General features: G+C 42.1%; 2 protein-coding genes across 2 annotated transcripts; both read right to left on the bottom strand.

Moving 5' to 3' along the window:
* Positions 1-394: 394 nt before the first annotated feature.
* On the bottom strand, positions 395-7,839 carry LOC139477841 (heparanase-like). The gene is made up of 10 exons (XM_071260269.1): positions 7,644-7,839; positions 7,269-7,399; positions 5,974-6,147; positions 5,319-5,487; positions 4,112-4,162; positions 3,418-3,618; positions 2,902-3,025; positions 1,492-1,598; positions 864-1,007; positions 395-576 (listed from the first exon to the last, which is right to left on the bottom strand). The coding sequence occupies exons 1-10, from the start codon at positions 7,835-7,837 to the stop codon at positions 420-422; spliced, it is 1,452 nt and encodes a 483-aa protein (XP_071116370.1). The 5' UTR covers positions 7,838-7,839; the 3' UTR covers positions 395-419.
* Positions 7,840-9,128: 1,289 nt separating this feature from the next.
* On the bottom strand, positions 9,129-18,918 carry LOC139477839 (heparanase-like). The gene is made up of 10 exons (XM_071260257.1): positions 18,705-18,918; positions 18,053-18,183; positions 16,167-16,340; positions 15,516-15,687; positions 14,498-14,548; positions 13,976-14,176; positions 13,516-13,630; positions 11,983-12,098; positions 11,323-11,463; positions 9,129-9,365 (listed from the first exon to the last, which is right to left on the bottom strand). The coding sequence occupies exons 1-10, from the start codon at positions 18,893-18,895 to the stop codon at positions 9,206-9,208; spliced, it is 1,452 nt and encodes a 483-aa protein (XP_071116358.1). The 5' UTR covers positions 18,896-18,918; the 3' UTR covers positions 9,129-9,205.
* Positions 18,919-19,256: the final 338 nt, after the last annotated feature.

Below are 19,256 nucleotides of genomic sequence, written 5' to 3'. Positions count from 1 at the left end.
GTGGTGAAAACTCACATTGAGCAGTATCTATGAGGTGACACCTGAGGCTGGTTTGTTGTTTAACGCCGCACACAGCAATATTCCAGCTATATGACGGCAGTCTGTATATACTCGTGTCTGGACCAGACAATCCAGTGATTAATACCATGAGCATCGATCCAATTAGGATCGATGACATGCATCAACCAAGTCAGCGAGCCTGACAACCCGATCCCGTTAGTCGCCCCTTACGACAAGACATAATCGCCTTTCACGGCAAGCATGGGTTGCTGAAGACCTATTCTACCCCGGATCTTCACGGGTCTGTATCTATGAGGTGACGCTCTTTTCGATTTACCCTTTCATCAGGAAGGGTGTCCAGTCACGAGACGAGAAAGACTGGTGTGTCATGCAAGAGATGTTTTATTTACGGTGACTCATCAGTGACAGACAGCGACATCAGCATCAGGGAAGACAACAAAGCCGTATGTCCGCGGGGGCAGGAGGAGTGGTCCTCCTGTCTTGGATCGAGGACGGAATGCAGGGATCTTGTTGTTCACCATATATAGAGACTGTACACGGTTCAGAAGTACATTCCTGTATAGGAACAGGAAGGTAAATGTAAAAACATTTTACAAAACATATTCCTAGATGCAATAAATTTACAATCAATAATATGAGAGGATGTATATGGGAAAATGTGACTTGACTGCATTGATTTGATACTGTATTGATGCTCCCATGACTTTTTCGCGAGGATAGTAGTCGCTAGAATTGCAGAATTCAATTCAGGATCATTCCACAGTGAGCGAATGCGTATTATGCCATTTGGAAATTGAAGTCTGTTCTATCGACTTTAATAAAATTGTGTTTGTACCACTTACTTTGCTCGGGGGTCGTCACCGACTGCGGACAGCCAAAACAACTCCATGCGACTGTTTAAGGATTTTGGAAAGGTGACGGACGCTGCTTTGGTGTCCAGATTCATTGCATAGACCGTGACACTTCCAGATGGATAGCCATATTTACTGAAGGAAGATTGAAATATGTGCTTTAAACATTTTAATTATTTTATCATGGTATTATAAAGGGGTTTTGTTAATGTGGATACTCAGAAATTTTCGACAATTATATCACAATATAATATTCGAAATACCGCATTCGACGTAATAAACGCCCCGCTCTAATAAGCGCCCACGGCGATATTTGCTAATATATTGGCTAGTGAACAATCCCAATTAGCCCCCCTTCCGATTTATCAAGGTACACAAGACTTATTTATTCGTGTATAATACGCACTCGTGTGTTATATGCACCCTTAATTATGGTCATTTATGTTCTGGCAAAATGTATCTGTCGTATATAAACAGTTCAGACTGTCAGCATAAACCACGAACCTCTGTTTTTTCCACCAAAGTAATATTCTAATAAGAGCCCCCTATTTCTTATTTTGAGAGCAGCCTGGGCGCCTATTACGTCGAATAGGGTTTCTATATATGTGAGGAACATTACTTGTTGTTCTTTGTGCAATGGGCATATATTCTGATGTTGTGTGAGCCCTTTGTGTCAAATACGATATTGCCAACCAGTTGCTTGTAAATGAGAATAAGCCAGTAGTCCTAGGAGAGAAACAGATTTGATTTATAGTATAAGGACATTTAATGCAACAGCCGACTTCAAGCATACAATTGAGAATACAGTTAACAATTCCCATCACTCATAGGTGAAACAAAGTGGATGTTAAACTGCCGGGCAAATGGAAGTATACACCCATGTTTGATGGACAAGGAATAGTTACTCGATGGTGACGTACTTCATACGAAGATGATAGGCGATATTACATGCATTTTATCAGCGCCTCACAACAGATGACGTGCACATGACGTCTCAAGGAACATGCGGTCGTAATTTCACAGTACACAGTAGTGAGCAGAGTAAAGCAGATGTTGGGGTTGGTTCAGAGATACCAGACATTCTCAATAGCAAATATGACCACCACTATTCGCTTTTCGAACGAAACTGCATTTAAAGTTGCTGTTCGTCAGGATTTGACTGAAATAATGCCGATGTGACGTTAAACATTAACTCGATCTGACACACACACTCTCACACTCTCACACACACACACTCTCTCTCTCTCACTCACTCACACATACTCTCACACACGCACACACACTCTCTCTCACTCACTCACACACACACTCTCACACACGCACATACTCTCTCTCATACAAACACACTCTCTCTCACCCACACACACACTCTCTCTCTCACACACACGCTCTGTCTCTCTCTCACACACTCACACTCTCTCTCTCTCTCTCACACACACACTCTCTCTCACTCACCTACACACAAACTCTCACACACACTCTCTCTCACTCACTCACACACACACTCTCACTTACGCACATACTCTCTCGCATACACACACACTCTCTCTCTCACACACACACACACGCTCTGTCTCTCTCTCTCACACACACACTCTCTCTCTCACACACACACTCTCTCTCACTCACTCACACACACACTCTCACTTACGCACATACTCTCTCTCACACACACACACTCTCTCTCTCACACACACTCTCTCTCTCTCACACACGCTCTGTCTCTCTCTCACACACAGACTCTCTCTCTCTCACACACACACACTCTCTCACTCTCATACACACACACTCTCTCACACACACACTCTCTCTCTCACACACACATACACACTCTCTCTCACACACACACACGCTCTGTCTCTCTCTCTCTCACACACACACACTCTCTCTCTCACACACACACTCTCTCTCTCTCACACACACACACTCTCTCTCTCTTTCACACACACATTCTCTCTCTCTCTCTCTCTCTCTCTCTCTCACACACACACACACACACACACATAAGATTGGTGTTGAGGTAGTTTACCGTCTCCGGATAGTTGATGTAAGGTTCGATCAAGTTATGAAACGCCCAACCAGGACCAGAGAAATCTTGACGAATAACTTTCTTGATGCCAGCCTGGGCTGACAGACCCAGTTTGTCCATCCATCTAAACATTTGAGGTTGTTGATGAATCCAGTTACAGTGTATATTCTGACATATACTGACGTACTTTAGAAACACAATGTTATTATTCTTACTATTATATTATTCATATTAAGCATATTGTGAATAATAAGGTATTTAAACATGGCATTACATGAATAACTGAAAATCTGTAATTGTACATTTATGGAATATTTGCCCATAACAAGTTCATCTGATGGTCACAACTTAATATGCTGATGAATTGTCAACTCAGTACACTTGAAACGTGAAGGCTTGTGAAGTCATTTCTTTCAGTTCTGCTTGTAATCTGTTTTGACCAATACTCGCTGTCATACGTATGGCATATGCTTAGGTTTAATCTGAAACTAACATTATCTAAAAATGAACACTCACAGAAATCCATCCACATATGTATTAGTCATATTCATCACACCATGATCAAAGAAGGACCCCGTCTCTCCAAGCCAAAGTGGCGTCCCAGCAGGAGCGTCTGATGTAGCGTTACGTACAGTGTCTAGGGTCACCTTCAGCCTATCCATAAACACAGGGTCTGTGAAGTCAGCAAGTCTGCCTTCCGTGCCATTACCAAAGTAGCTGTGATCAGAAAGTTCAGTTCCGAGTTAGAGAGGTGGATTTTATATAATTCTAAACGCCTCTGCGGACTGGGCTACCTGTGTCCCCTTTTACCATTTTGAAGTTTTTCAGATTCATATGCACTGAAATACTATGCGACTCATGTCATAAATCACAAACAGGCACATTGTGTTGACAATTGATTGCGGCGAATCAGAGCTTCGAACCCACTTTCCGCGGACCCTGGCACGGCTTACTGTTGTGCGTTTGAACGCTGGGGTCATTCGTTACTCCCAGTGACCAAATAAAGCAAAATTGATCTTCAATAGATATGCATGTTTGAGACAATGAGATTAAGTTGCTTTCCTCTGTTCATGGGATTGATTAATATTGAACGTTATGGCTTTGCAAATGAAATATACGTTTACATGAGGACTCGTTCGAATGGCTCTAGCATCTATATACATGTATAGTATATTCGATGAAAATATTGCAGTACACGACTGGCACTCACTGATGGAATGTAATGGCATCCACAGATCGGGCTCCTCCAGATGTCAGGAAGCTGGGGAATGTAACGTGAGTGAGTGAGTGAGTGTGTTGGGTTTAACGACGCTTTTAACAGTATTCCATTTATATCGCAGCGTGTCAGCTTAATGTGGGAGGAAAGCCCCAATTGATGCAGGTCTCAGACGTTTACCACCTCGGTGAAACCCACGACCACGAGGTATGGTGCTGACAAATCTAGAAACATTATCGGGTCGAACCGGGATTCGAACCCACAATCACAGGTTTCTGGCGTACCCAAGGGACGCAACTCTGCACAGCGAATCGCGGCGCCTTAGACGATTGGGCCACCCGTGACCCAGAATGTAACATGAATACTGAATAGGAACATTGTATGTGTCTTTGATTACTCTGCAAGTTATTTATTCATTTAAACACGTACATAAAATGATACACTGAATGTCAAGTATACACCACCATCTGCTTCGTTTGTTATTGATAACATAAATTACGTTTAAGCTAGTATAATAGGCAGTTAGTAATTAATGCAAGAGAATGGCCGGTTGGCCACTGAAGCTATATAATCAACTTTGTGGATGAGGTGCGGGATACTGCAGGCTGACCATATGTGTAACACAACACGATACATGGTAGTCTGACAGTGAGGGGTGAGGATAGTACGCTTTCTGTGAGTCGGGACTTGACCCTCGGACAGCAGCTAGGCAGGTTGGCCCTCTTACGCCTCAGAGATCCTGCCTGGCCGTACTACTATGTAGTTATATAGACATATTAAGATCACGAATAAACGTTGTGGACCCACAGACGGACTTGTGTTGTCAAAAGAAAAATATACGGTAGAGCACCAACGTCTACCTGAGTGAGTGAGTGAGTGAGTTGTGTTTAACGCCGCTTTTAACAGTATTCCAGTTATATCGCGGCGTGTCAGCTTAATGTGGGAGGAAAGCCCGAAGTGAAAGCAGGTCACAGACGTTTACCACTTCGGTGAAACCCACGAGCACGGGTATGGTGCTGACAAACCTAGAAACATAATTGGGGCGAACCGCGATTCGAACCCACAATCATAGGTTTCTAGCGTGCCCAAGGGACGCAACCCTGCGCAGCGAATCACGGCGCCTTAGACGACAAGGCCACCCGTGCCCCCACGCCTACCTGAGGTACTAGGAATGTTTTGTTGATGGTAACGACAATCATACTCCCTCATGAATGAAATCCCTTTTTCAATGTGGAATATGTCAGGTCCGAGTATCAACGTATCCTTAAAGTAGGGACGCTTTCGTAGATTGTCGTGAAAGGTGAGGAAGTCTCTTCCCAGTTGGGCGCCAGAAATGCTTGTATTGTAATGATCAGGAAGGTTGATAGGTTCTGTAGAACAAGAACACCCATGGACATGCTTACAGTAAACGGAAATTATTACATCAATGTATCATACAAGTTTTTGGACTTTTGGACCCACGAGATTTTTGGGCTCACCGGCAAACAAGGTATGTATCAGTATGTACATTACGCGTAATATATGTAACCATGTTTCATGACCAGATTGATAGATATTTCTTATTCACATCCTCGCACCTCACCTTGCAATATAATGCAATCTTTTTGCTTGATATGGTATTTAAATCATACTACTCTTATTGGCCACATCTTGAATTTTTATATTTTATATTTCTATAAAACATCAATAACAATTTTGTCTTAGTTACCATTCCAACTTCTAAATGGCACACTCAAAGAAGTTCTATAAAACAGTCATGAATCAAGATGCTATGTGGGATGGGAGATATCAATATCTTACAATAGCTTATTACCAAATTCAGTTTGTTAAATATTATGTGTAAAGTATTGTGATACCATTGCCCAGTTCAAAGCCGTAGATGTCATATCCTTTCTGGCTGGTGTAGTCGAGCAGTTGGTCTGCATTGCTCGGGTCCCAGTGTCCATCTTTCCGCTGCAGCACACTAAGACCAAAGATGAGATCCCAGCCTACATCTTTGGTGAAATTGTTTATTTCGTCCCAAACATGGCCTGAAATGTGCATTAATAACACATTACATACATGCATGTGTATTACCTAACAACCAAACATGCAGGTTAGCTATATAATGGCGGAATACTGAGTATTCGAGGATGTTTGTCCGTATTTCTTCTTTGAATTGAGTATGAATGAATGAATGAATGAATGAATGAACGAACGAACGAACGAACGAACGAACGAACGAACGAACGAACGAACGAATGAATGAATGAATGAATGAATGAATGAATGAATGAATGAATGAATGAACGAACGAACGAATGAATGAATGAATTTATTTCCTCCAGAGTTGAATCCGAAGATTTTACATTGGCAAATACATTATTAATACATCAATGAAATTACTTGACTATATACAATGAAATTATGTTGTACACTGCTATGAATAAATAATTTACGATGTACATTTTGAGAGCAGTAAAGTGTCTAGTAGATATACATAAGGTGTTTCTTTTAACTCCATATGAAGTGGCAGAAAGTCATTATGATGCTTTGCCAAGTATCGTAATCAAGTTCGTTAGTCAACTCATGGACATCTGCACCGAGAAAGAATGAAAACATATCATCATAGTCAAGCATATCTATTTTCACGTATACATCTACATCCAGTTTATCAATCAGGCACGAGAAAAAAATGATTTCTGTCAGGCATAAACATTTCACAGTGCAAAATAATATGACAATCATAGTCATAGCAATGTCTATTGCAATGGTTACATTCTTTTGCTCTTGATCCGATTTTAATACAAAGTTGCAGGGGTTGTCTTAGATTTGGATAGAGATACATTACATTATAAAGAACATGCATTTGTAACCGTTTATGAATTTTATGGTATCGTGAAAGATCCGGTCGCTGTGCTAGTCTCTCTCTCCAGATGTACTGTTCATTCTCTGATAGACGTCTGATTACAAGACCTCGCCAAGCCGATTTTGTTGGGAACGAACCGCTATCAGTATATCCCTTTATATAGTTATCCAAATGGTATTTTTTAGCAGTATATAGAAGGATGTTGCATATGCTTACTGGACGGCTAATATTGACAAAGGGTTGGTAGCAGTGTGAGCACAAAATAGGTCTTTAGTTATTGAGTTAATTACGTGCACTGGTCACCTGTGAGTACACTGTTAGATGCATTTGGTGCCTGCAGACTTGGATTAAACGTTACGCCATCTGCATCCGTGCCCCCAATGCGGAGTATGCAGGGAGAAAACGCTCGGGCAAGGGTCTTTAACTGTGGCGACCTGAATGTCAAAATGGAATCTGTAGTAGAAACACATCAGGTCATCAATATCAACAATGCCTGAAAGCATGTCACACTGACACTATCCATCCCAATCCGGCAACAACGGTAACATATACGTGTACGCACGTAACGTTTATCACAAAATAACAATAATGTCCTCTGAATCAGTGTGGTTTAACTCCGATTTGAAAAGTAGTTCAGTGATATCAAGGCGCCACTGCTTGTAGTCGTAATTATCTTACCTGAAATCAACACCAGTTTGTTGGAATCCATTCCGAATCAGGATAGCATCAAATGTGACCCCAACAAACCTGTCGTCTATTGTATGAAGGATCGAATCGGTGTGGATTTCAACAGACACAGACGTCGTTTCACAGACAGCAGACAAGGCGTAGAGACTGAGCGTCGCCAGTAGTAACATGACTACTGCAGCCATTGTTTGGCTGGAACACGAGATAAGACAGAACCGCACGACGAGGTCAGAGGCCGTGTTCCTATACTTCTGGATTACCAGACTGCCAGCTGATATTACGAATTGTATTATCTTATCTGCTAATAATTCACAAAAATCAGTTTTCCTATTCTTCACTTATTACCTGTTTTGAAGTTCAGTAATATTATGATTTTGTGTTTATTCCGTCACACTCCATTGTTCCCGATTTCTGTGTGGTAAATTGCCCGTCACAATTAATAGGTTTCATTTGACATTGGCCAAACATGGGTAAAGCTAGGAAATTAATGTGTTGCAAATCGATGAATGGAAATAAATATATGTTATCTCCACGCCGAAGACCCGGGTTCGATTCCCGACACGGGTACAATGTGTGAAGCCCAATTGTGGTGTCCCCCGCCGTGATATTGCTGGAATATTGCTAAAAGCGGCGTAAAACCTCACTCACTCACTATAATTGAGGGTTCGAATCCTGGTTCGCCCTGATTATGTTTCTAGGTTTGTCGGCGTCACACCCGTGCTCGTGGGTTTCACGGAAGTGGTAAACGTCTGAGACCTGCATCACTTGGGGCTTTCCTCCCACATTAAGCTGACACGCCGCGATATAACTGGAATAATGTTAAAAGCGGCGTTACACCCAACTCACTCACTCACTCACTCTTTCACAAATGGCGTGCAAGTCAGCAACGCTATGGATATCCGTTCATGGCAAACATGTTGTTCGCCTGTTGTCACCATCTAACTAACCATCTTCCCGAGGCAAGAGAGTTAACTGACTTTAAAAGTCCAGTTTCCACCCTTGCCGAGCTAGGCTTGTATTATGGAGTTATATTTTGACTGGACTAACGTGTCTATGCATAGTCCAATCAAAATCGCGCTCCGAAATCGAAAACCGGTTCGTTAACTGTCATGCAGATTTCGGTCGATTGGAAACAAGTTTTACAATGAAATATATTCTCACAACCTAAAAAGTGTAGGTTTGTCAGAACCATACCCATTTCGACAAAAACACGTTTGTAATTTTTATGTTTTTGGTCAAATCCATTATTCAAGTGTATACTATGGTTTTCCCGACAGTCTATTTTTTTGTCACCCAATGAAACAATAATCGTAGACATTGTCACGCACGCACGCACGCATGCACGCACGCACGCACGCACACACACACACACACACACACACGCACACACGCACAAACACACAACCAATTACAATTACAATATTTGCAAGATCTATGCAATGATTCGGTCGAACTACCATTACAGAAACAGATAAATGAATCAAGAATATTCAGATTTATTTCCATAGCAAGCGCAGACAATACAGGTTTGTTCTCTCATTCTCTGAAAGTCGTTACTGGCTACTGCAGGCGGATACATTAGCCTCAGGGAAGACGAGGAACCCGAATGACTTCCCGGGGAAGGTGATGGTGTTTTCTTCTGTCCTGTAAGGTTTCAGCTCCGGCAGCGAATTATTGACAAGGTCAAGCTGCTTGTTGTTCAAGGCCACCTTCCTAACATGGTAAAACAGATAACGTACACGTAAGCGTCGCATGTTACTTTATGACCGATTATAGTGAGTGACATTCCTGTGACATAGTTGCATGTAAAAATACACGTACTGTTATGGTAAGCAACCCATATATGTTAACCTCAGGAATGGTTTTCTGTGGCCATTAGAGAAGAAACTGCATACCTACACTTTCCACCTGCAACAAATTCGTCTAAAAGTCTAAATGTTGGTTGGGAAATTACTTACTAGTGAATCTACTGATTGGTATGAATCAGTAGACGTTTATAGGATTGTCGGGGAACTTCCGTGCTAGTGATTCCACCGATTAGTGTGAACCAGAGGACGTCTAAAAGTTGGTTGGGAAACTTATAGTCTCGAAGGTAATTTAAGGTACCGACGTTTACTACAATGTCTGAAAAACTATTGGACCTACTCAACTCGAAAGGTTGCACGGGAATCACTCACGTTGAGACGCCCAGCGCTAACACCGTATTCGTGCGTGCGTGATTCCCCCGCAACCTTTCGAGTTGAGTTGATTGGTTCAACTGTGTCATATGGCCTTGTGACGCAGGGGTAGCATTATGCATATGGCTGTTACAATGATTGCTCGTTCCACCCGTGACGAACAGGTCTGGTTGTTGATGAAACATAGTGATAGGTAAATAGACAGATTTTTTATTCATGCACCGATTGTCTTTAAATGTAATATCCAGTTATGTATGATTGTTTAATAATCTCATACCAACTTTGACTGGCGTAGGTCCGATAGTTTTTTAGATATTGTAGTAAACGTCGGTACCTTAAATTACCTACCGGCTATTTTTTTATAATGCCTGATGAATCCATTGACTGGAGTGAACCCTCTGACGATTGGGTGTGGGACCTACTGTCTGGTATGTCCATGGACTGGTGTGAACCAGAAGACGTCTAAAAGTTGGTTGGCATCTTACTTGCTAGTGCGTCCATCGACTGGTGTGAACCAGAAGACGTCTAAAAGTTGGTTGGGATCTTACTTGCTAGTGAGTCAATCGACTGGTGTGAACCAGAAGACGTCTAAAAGTTGGTTGGGATCTTACTTGCTAGTGAGTCCATCGACTGGTGTGAACCAGAAGACGTCTAAAAGTTGGTTGGGATCTTACTTGCTAGTGAGTCCATCGACTGGTGTGAACCAGAAGACGTCTAAAAGTTGGTTGGGATCTTACTTGCTAGTGAGTCCATCGACTGGTGTGAACCAGAAGACGTCTAAAAGTTGGTTGGGATCTTACTTGCTAGTGAGTCCATCGACTGGTGTGAACCAGAAGACGTCTAAAAGTGGGTTGGGATCTTACTTGCTAGTGCGTTCATCGACTGGTGTGAACCAGAAGACGTCTAAAAGTTGGTTGGGATCTTACTTGCTAGTGAGTCCATCGACTGGTGTGAACCAGAAGACGTCTAAAAGTTGGTTGGGATCTTACTTGCTAGTGAGTCCATCGACTGGTGTGAACCAGAAGACGTCTAAAAGTTGGTTGGGATCTTACTTGCTAGTGAGTCCATCGACTGGTGTGAACCAGAAGACGTCTAAAAGTTGGTTGGGATCTTACTTGCTAGTGCGTTCATCGACTGGTGTGAACCAGAAGACGTCTAAAAGTTGGTTGGGATCTTACTTGCTAGTGAGTCCATCGACTGGTGTGAACCAGAAGACGTCTAAAAGTTGGTCCGGATCTTACTTGCTAGTGAGTCCATCGACTGGTGTGAACCAGAAGACGTCTAAAAGTTGGTTGGGATCTTACTTGCTAGTGCGTCCATCGACTGGTGTGTACCAGAAGACGTCTAAAAGTTGGTTGGGATCTTACTTGCTAGTGCGTCCATCGACTGGTGTGAACCAGAAGACGTCTAAAAGTTGGTTGGGGTCTTACTTGCTAGTGAGTCCATCGACTGGTGTGAACCAGAAGACGTCTAAAAGTTGGTTGGGATCTTACTTGCTAGTGAGTCCATCGACTGGCGTCAACCAGAACACGTCTACAGGTTGATCGGGAAACTGTGGGAACGTTATGGAGGTGTTGTTGTCTGTGGTCAGCAGGAAGTACATCGTCACACCGCCGGGCATGTAGCCATAGGAACTAAAACACAACACTAAGTATGAGCGGACTAATTCAGTTTGCAAAAAAAGACTTTACCTGATATCTTAACCCATCACATTTTACTAAACTTTTCAGTAACAATTATGTTGTATTCAAGATTGCGGACGGAAGGAGAACTATTTTACCACGTGAAGTACAAATAAAGGAGGATGAGGACAAATGGTCATCAACAATGTTGGCGCCTCCATCCGTTCCCCGACCGCGTCATAACAGAAGTCAAAAGATGGCACTTGTTGTTACCCTGCCTGGCGCTCGGCATTAAGGGGCTAAAACAAGGACTGAATGGATTACACTGTGTCTGAATTGATCATGGCTGTCTTAGATTACAAGCACTGTACAACCGGTATTATACATACAAGTGCAAAAATCTTGACCTCAACGTTGAATCCCCGTTGAATCCATCTCATTCGATAGTTTTTGTTATGAATACTCGTATTAATTTGTAGCCTGATGCATCACGATATTTGGCTGCAGTTGTGATTTTGGTTGTCAAGTTACATGGATGTCTTTGTGCAGTGGGCGTAGGCCCTGATGGTGCTGTTGTCCACGGTCGCCTCTACTGAAAACACGGCGCCTCCCACGAGTCTCTTATACAGGACGGTTAACCAGTAGTCCTGCAATTAGAGCCATTAATTAGATTGAATGAAACTAACTCACCATTATTTGTCATCAATATAGATGTAATAAATTAGCAAAGATAGAATTCACTGCATCTACACTTTCCTATGTTAAACGCCCACTTGCATATATTTCTTAAGGTATTTAGCTTATGACATTTTCATAAATGTGTGTCTTGGAAGATGAGAAACGTAATCACAATGACTGAGATGACACATGCTGATTAATATTATTGAACATCTACTCAATATTTCATCTCAGTCATTGTGATTATTTTTAATTCCGTTAAGCACCATCATCGGCACCCATCTTTGGCCATGTTATAATTTTGAGAAAATATTTATCTGTCATCGATATCTCAGAAACAGATTTGCCAAATGGGGTGATACTGAAGATAAGTGTTTGTTGACAAAGAAAATTAGTGATTGTTTTTTTCATTCTATTCGGTTTATTTTTATTTCGTAAGTGTTGGCCCTCGGCCCATTGTTACATTTCTTACATCGCTTGATAGATATAGATAACTAGACGTTTAATTAATTTACAATTAGATGTAGATATAATGATATTAAATTTTTGCTTGGTCGGATATTCAAAATATTTCTGTGGTAAGTTATCCACCCGTAACTTGTTATAACCGGAGCAAACTAACAAAAACTGATACTCGTCCTCCACATACCCAGCATTACAAACACAACATTGTCTTCTGTCACATGGGGTGTTAGCGTATCTTCCAGTTTCAACACATAGCTGATGCGAAAAACATCTAAACCGAGCAAGCGTCACTCTCAATTTATTGACGAGGACACAACTTAGATATAGCTCTGTCCTAAACGATACCTTGAATAGGGAATAAGAGAAAGAAACCTATGCCAATCCTCTTCATAAATACATTTCAGACGCGACATAAATCTGGATGACTTAAACACTGGTTTTCCCAAACAGAGCCAAAACCCAAAATGAACAATAAAGATTTACATTTTGAAAAATCAGAGAGGTGCGCAGTATGATCACTGAAAATCAGTAATGACACCAGGTGAATTGGGGGGCACAGGTGGCCCAGTCGTCTAATGCGCCGCGATTCGCTGTGCAGAGTTGTGTCCCTCGGGCACGCCAGAAACCTATGATTGTGGGTTCGAATCTCGGTTCGCCCCAATTATGTTTCTAGGTTTGTCAGCACCATACCTGTGCTCATGGGTTTCAACGAAGTGGTAAACGTCTGAGACCTGCATCACTTCGGGCTTTCCTCCCACATCAAGCTGACACGCCGTGATATAACTTGAATACTGTTAAAAGCGGCGTTAAACCCAACTCACTCACTCACTCACCAGGTGCATTGAACTGTCTAGAAGATGAGACGTCGTGTAAATGCATATTCACGATAGAAATAAGATAACTGGTATTGTCTATACTTACAGGCAATGGCTCAATGGTATCATTATCAATCAGTCCATAGCTTCCTGCGTAGAAATCCTGTCTGAGAACTGCTTTCAATCCCATCCGAGCAGCAACACCAAGCTTGTCCAGCCACCTGAACAGTGTACACTTTCAACAGGCGGTGTATATGGTGCGTCTAAACGTGCGCGTCAGTTTATTGCGGTTTTTCGCCGCTTTTAGCAATATTCCAGCAATATCACGACGTGGGACACCAGGGCTTCATACATTGGACCCATGTTGGTCATCGAGCCCGAATGTGGCGAGCGAACGCTTTCACCACTAGGCTTCGTCACCGTCTGCAGCTGAAGATAAATGTTATCTTGGTTGACTTAATTTTTGAAAATTACTTAAGAAAGAATTGTTATGAACCAATATTCATTATCAGTATGCGAGTACAGTTGACCAAGGTAGGAAGTGTATATGCTAAAGTTGTACGCACAGAAACCCAGCGGCATATCTGTCTGAGATTCCCTTTGCACCGCCATCATAACAGGAGGATGTTTCTCCCAGCCAGACCGGGGTAAGAGGGTTGGTACGTCTTGTCACATCTAACGCCGTCTCTATATAAGTGACCAGGTGGTCCATCAACGCGGTATCGGTAAAATCAGAGAGGTGTGCAGTGTGGCCATTGGTGTAGTATCTGTAAGAAACAACGATAGGCTTGATGCCAATGTTTCATTATCTTGCTATCTGTCAATAATTTCACAAACATGTAAAACGTAAAGTTACTTCGCGACATGCCTTATAAATAGATGTTACACCTTCAGTAATGATTGACGTAAAAGATTGATGAAATAGGTTTTATATCAGAAAGTCATTTTCATGTGTAGATGAGCAACTGTGGAATGAGATTGGCGATGTTTCAGTATTCTAAGCGTGTATTCAATAGAATTATATCAAGGCCTACGAGTATAATATTAAATCATACATAGATACATAGATTCCAAAGTGAACAACCTACTGGTGAAAAGTTATCCTGTCCACGGCCTTGTCTCCCCCTCCTGTGAAGAAACTGAGGAAACAAAGTAGAGTGAAATGGGAAGTACTGTGTGAGTTGCTGTAATGTGTTGTGTCTTCATACAGCGATTGTGTTGAGTTGCCGTAATGTTATATCTTCATACAGCGCTTGTGTTGAGTTGCTGTGATGTGTTATATCTTCACACAGAGGTTGTGTTGAGTTGCTGTAATCTGTCGTGTCTTCATACAGCGATTGTGTTGAGTTGCTGTAATGTGTCGTGTCTTCATACAGCGGTTGTGTTGAGTTGCCGTAATGTTATATCTTCATACAGCGCTTGTGTTGAGTTGCTGTGATGTGTTATATCTTCACACAGAGGTTGTGTTGAGTTGATGTAATCGGTCGTGTCTTCATACAGCGATTGTGTTGAGTTGCCGTAATGTTATATCTTCATACAGCGCTTGTGTTGAGTTGATGTAATCGGTCGTGTCTTCATACAGCGATTGTGTTGAGTTGCCGTAATGTTATATCTTCATACAGCGCTTGTATTGAGTTGCTGTGATGTGTTATATCTTCACACAGAGGTTGTGTTGAGTTGCTGTGATGTGTTATATCTTCACACAGAGGTTGTGTTGAGTTGCTGTGATGTGTTATATCTTCACACAGAGGTTGTGTTGAGTTGCTGTGATGTGTTATATCTTCACACAGAGGTTGTATTGAGTTGCTGTGATGTGTTATATCTTCACACAGAGGTTGTATTGAGTTGCTGTGATGTGTTATATCTTCAAACAGAGGTTGTGTTGAGTTGATGTAATGTCGAATAAGCAACACACACATACTCTTTCTCGCCATCCCCCACACACTCTCACTCACTCAATATTATTATAAGTATATTGGGATTGACTCCTTTGTCTTATGATGAGCACAGATTGTAAATAGTATAATGCGATATGGCTCATATGAACTGTATGTCTATGACTCTTAGGTAAATTCAATGACACTGTTGTGAATTCAAAGTACTTACTCAGCAAAGAACTGGGATTTTGCCCCAGTTATAGAGGCCATGTCAGGTCCGATAACTGGTGTCACCTCATACCCTGGTGTCGATCGGAGCAGCTTCTTGAAGGTATAGAAGTCCTTACCTAACTGGCTGCCGCTGACAGTGATGTTATATTTCTTTGGGAATATGTCAGGTTCTGTAACCAGTTACATTTCTGAATAAATGCTACTAGAAATATTATTGTTGAGCAATGAATACTTGTAAAGATCTTTGAGATATTTCTTATTTGAGGAACACAAGTAGGCAATTAGGGACAAAACTTAATTTCTCAAATTCATGGAAAGATAAGTTCCTAGAGTCACATTTAACGTCTAGGCTAACTTCATGCTATCCGGGGGCGGCCGGGTAGCCTAGTGGTTAAAGCGTTCGCTCGTCACGCCGAAGACCCGAGTTCGATTCCCGGCATGGGTACAATGTGTGAAGCCCATTGCTGGTGTCCCCCGCCGTGATGTTGTTGGAATATTGCTAAAAGCGGCGTAAAACCTCATTCTCTCACACACTAACTCACTCATGTTGACCAGTTAACACTTGTATATTGCATTTTGAGTCTTTTGAAGAAATATAATAATGAAATTCAATCATATGTGTCTTGTGTAAATATGGTTGTGTAAATACCGTTTCCGAGTTCAAACCCTGCCAGGTGGTATCCCTTCGCACTGTTGTATTGCAGCAGTTCTTTTGCGTTGGTAGGATCCCACTGTCCCTCCTTCCTCTTGAGGGCGTTCAGACCGAATATAAACTTCCAGTTCACGTCCTGGGCAAATGTATTTACAGCATCCCAGGTAGCTCCTGCAGATACAACTGTAGTAACAGCACCCAAACACATCAGGTAGATCCTGCAGATACAACTGTAGTAACAGCACCCAAACACATCGGGTAGCTCATGCAGATACAACTGTAGTAACAGCACCCAAACACATCAGATAGCTCCTGCAGATACAACTGTAGTAACAGCACCCAAACACACCAGGTAGGTCCCGCAGATACAACTGTAGTAACAGCACCCAAACACATCTGATGCTCTAATATTTGAACCACCTCTTATTCTACTTCAGTGATAATAAACCCTTGGCATACGTAGGGTTATACATGTGCAGTACCACAATATGACAAACTATACATGCAGTCTTCAACAAAAGAAACGCGCAAGTAGTATGTAGTTCATTGAACCTGACTACACAAAAAATCCTGTATATAAATTGGATATATATTATTGGAAAATGTTGGTTGCCTTATATTCGACAAACGGTGCGTCAAAACGCAGCCATTATCGATTTGCGGTGTCTTAAACGGCATATTTTTCACACTTATTGAAAAATGTCATGGAGGTAAATAGTAAAGCAAAATGCACGTGCAGGTAACTCGTGGTAGTGGTTATATAAAGACAAGCATAAGCCAATCATTTGTCATTCAATTGTCAACATTTATCAAGTACGAAAATGTCGAGACGCAGCGCTGCCGATCGGAACATCGCCATAGGACGTATCCAAAGAGGGGAATCGCACGTTTTTGTTGCACGCCACTTCAACGTCCACCACCGCACCATTTTCCGCCTTTATGACAGATACACACACTTTAATTCCGTCTGCAGACTGTCTGTTAACCGGCCGACCAAGAGTTACCACCCCTGCAATGGTCGCTACATTCTACTGTTCAACCTACGTCATCACGATGTCAAAGCTACGGAGACTGCAGGACGCAACCATGGTTTGAGGAGGATATCGGACCAGACTGTAAGGAACCATCTGGAATCCGACCCAGAAGGCCAGTAATCGTCCCTGTTTTGGCAACAGATCCATCGACACTTGCATTGGTGCCATACCTTACAGCTTTGAAATTTGAAAAACTTGAGACGAGTGTGGTTTGGCGATGAATCACAGTTTCTTTTTCACCAGCGAGATGGAAGACAACATGTTAATCGTCGTCGAAATGAGCATGTGTACGTGAATTCGACAGTTTCGGCGGCGGTAGTGTCATGGTGTGGGGGACCATATCCTACACCACGAGATCTGACTTGGCTGTGGTTCAGGGAAATCTGACAGAAAATCGCTACATGAATCAAATTCTTCAACCTCACCTTCTTCCATTCATTGAGCACCAGAGGCAGCAGTTTCAACAGGAGAACGCTCTACCGCACACAGCTCGTTTCGCGATACCTTCATAATGCCAACATCAACGCCTTGCCCTGACCGTCGAAATCTCCAGATCTCAACCAAATCGGGATTAACCCTGGGATTAACTCGATCGACGTATACGTCAACGTCAGAACACGCCGCGGACACTCCCACAAATGGCCAACGCCTTATGTGACATGACAACGAACAGTTTTCAATGTCCTTTACAACGACAACATGTGACTATCGAGCTCCAAAGTTTCATATTTGTATGTATGATATCGACAATAATGAAATATATCGACTTTATAAGGTAGAAGAAATGTACCAAAAATCTACCTGTGCGTTTCTTTTTTTGGAGAGTGTATCTTTAGTAGATATACGCACCTGTAAATGAATGATTGACATCTGCTGTGCCATGACCGGTAGGGTCAAAGGTCAGGCCATCACCTGCAGTTCCTCCAATCCTCAGATAACATGGAGACAAGCCTTTCGCCAGTGCCTGGACTTTCTTAGATCTGAAGGTAAACAATAGCATGATAGAAGCACAGATTTAATTGCTGGGTGAGCAAGTAATATATGTATTTCTTCGCGTCAAGAAAAAAAACTAAAGTTGAAGTACCATAAATCTAAAAGGTTAACTGACAACGTATCATACAAGAGAATTGGCAACCTATATTCACCTATAATATTTTGTTCTGTGATAAACGGTCTGGATATCAAAGTTATTACCAATGTTGTATAAGGGGCGGTCGGGTAGCCTAGTGGTTAAAGTGTTCGCTCGTCACAACGAAGACCCGGTTCGATTTTCGACATGGGTAAAATGTATAAAATCCATACTCACACAGTCACTTATGTGTATATGAATCTACAATGCCAATTTGAACTTGTCTGTTTCATCTCAATGTTGTTCATGAATTAAGAATCTAGAACTCAACTAAAAGAATGTTCACAATACAAATGATTAATTTTATGTCAAAGGAATCTACAGAAATTTTATATCTGTTGACCTCCATGACGATCACCTTGGCCGACTTACGAGAAGTCCAGTCCTCCCCAGTGCTGTGGGGTCGGCAGGAGATGAGAGTCGAGTGTGACGCCAACAAATAGTTCATCAATAAATGACACTGCTTGTGTTGTGGACACGGTGACACTGACACTGACTGCTCCCGATGATGTGGAGGACATGAAGGTGGTGACAAGGAGGAGCGCTGACAGTGTTACCTTCATTGTCTCTGGCTTGTCTTATCTGACTGAATGTCGCACATAGTCTATATTCATCTGAGGTGGTCTCATATAGACTGTGTTGTGTCGTTATTGAGGCATATCGTGTTGTGTCAAAATAAATACCAATTATGTTGTGTCGTCATTGATACATATTCTGTTGTGAGGTCATAATTACATATCGTGTTTGGGGCGGTCGGGTAGCCTAGTGGTTAAAGCGTTCGTTTGTCAAGCCGAAGACCCGGGTTCGTTTCCCGACATGGGTACAATGTGTGAAGCCCATTTCTGGTGTCCCCCGCCGTGATTTTGCTGGAAAATTGCTGAAAGCGGCGTAAAACCATAGTCACTCACCCACATATCGTGTTGT

Source organism: Haliotis cracherodii, unplaced genomic scaffold (assembly GCF_022045235.1).
Source record: "Haliotis cracherodii isolate W230 unplaced genomic scaffold, xgHalCrac1.p SCAF_36, whole genome shotgun sequence".
In the NCBI taxonomy this organism is placed as follows: domain Eukaryota; kingdom Metazoa; phylum Mollusca; class Gastropoda; order Lepetellida; family Haliotidae; genus Haliotis; species Haliotis cracherodii.
Note: the sequence above shows the minus strand (reverse complement) of the source record. Positions and strands in the feature narration are given on the sequence as shown.

Excerpts from the sequence above, each read along its gene's own strand:
- LOC139477841 (XM_071260269.1), bottom strand. The coding sequence starts at position 7,837 with ATGGCTGCAGTAGTCATGTTACTACTGGCGACGCTCAGTCTCTACGCC. Across the intron at positions 7,400-7,643 it reads CAAACTGGTGTTGATTTCAG|GTCGCCACAGTTAAAGACCC; the intron begins GTAAGATAATTA and ends TTTGACATTCAG. Across the intron at positions 3,026-3,417 it reads ACATATGTGGATGGATTTCT|ATGGATGGACAAACTGGGTC; the intron begins GTGAGTGTTCAT and ends TCAAATGTTTAG.
- LOC139477839 (XM_071260257.1), bottom strand. The coding sequence starts at position 18,895 with ATGAAGGTAACACTGTCAGCGCTCCTCCTTGTCACCACCTTCATGTCC. Across the intron at positions 12,099-13,515 it reads ATACCATTGAGCCATTGCCT|GACTACTGGTTAACCGTCCT; the intron begins GTAAGTATAGAC and ends CTCTAATTGCAG. Across the intron at positions 9,366-11,322 it reads GTCGATGGACTCACTAGCAA|GAAGGTGGCCTTGAACAACA; the intron begins GTAAGATCCCAA and ends TTACCATGTTAG.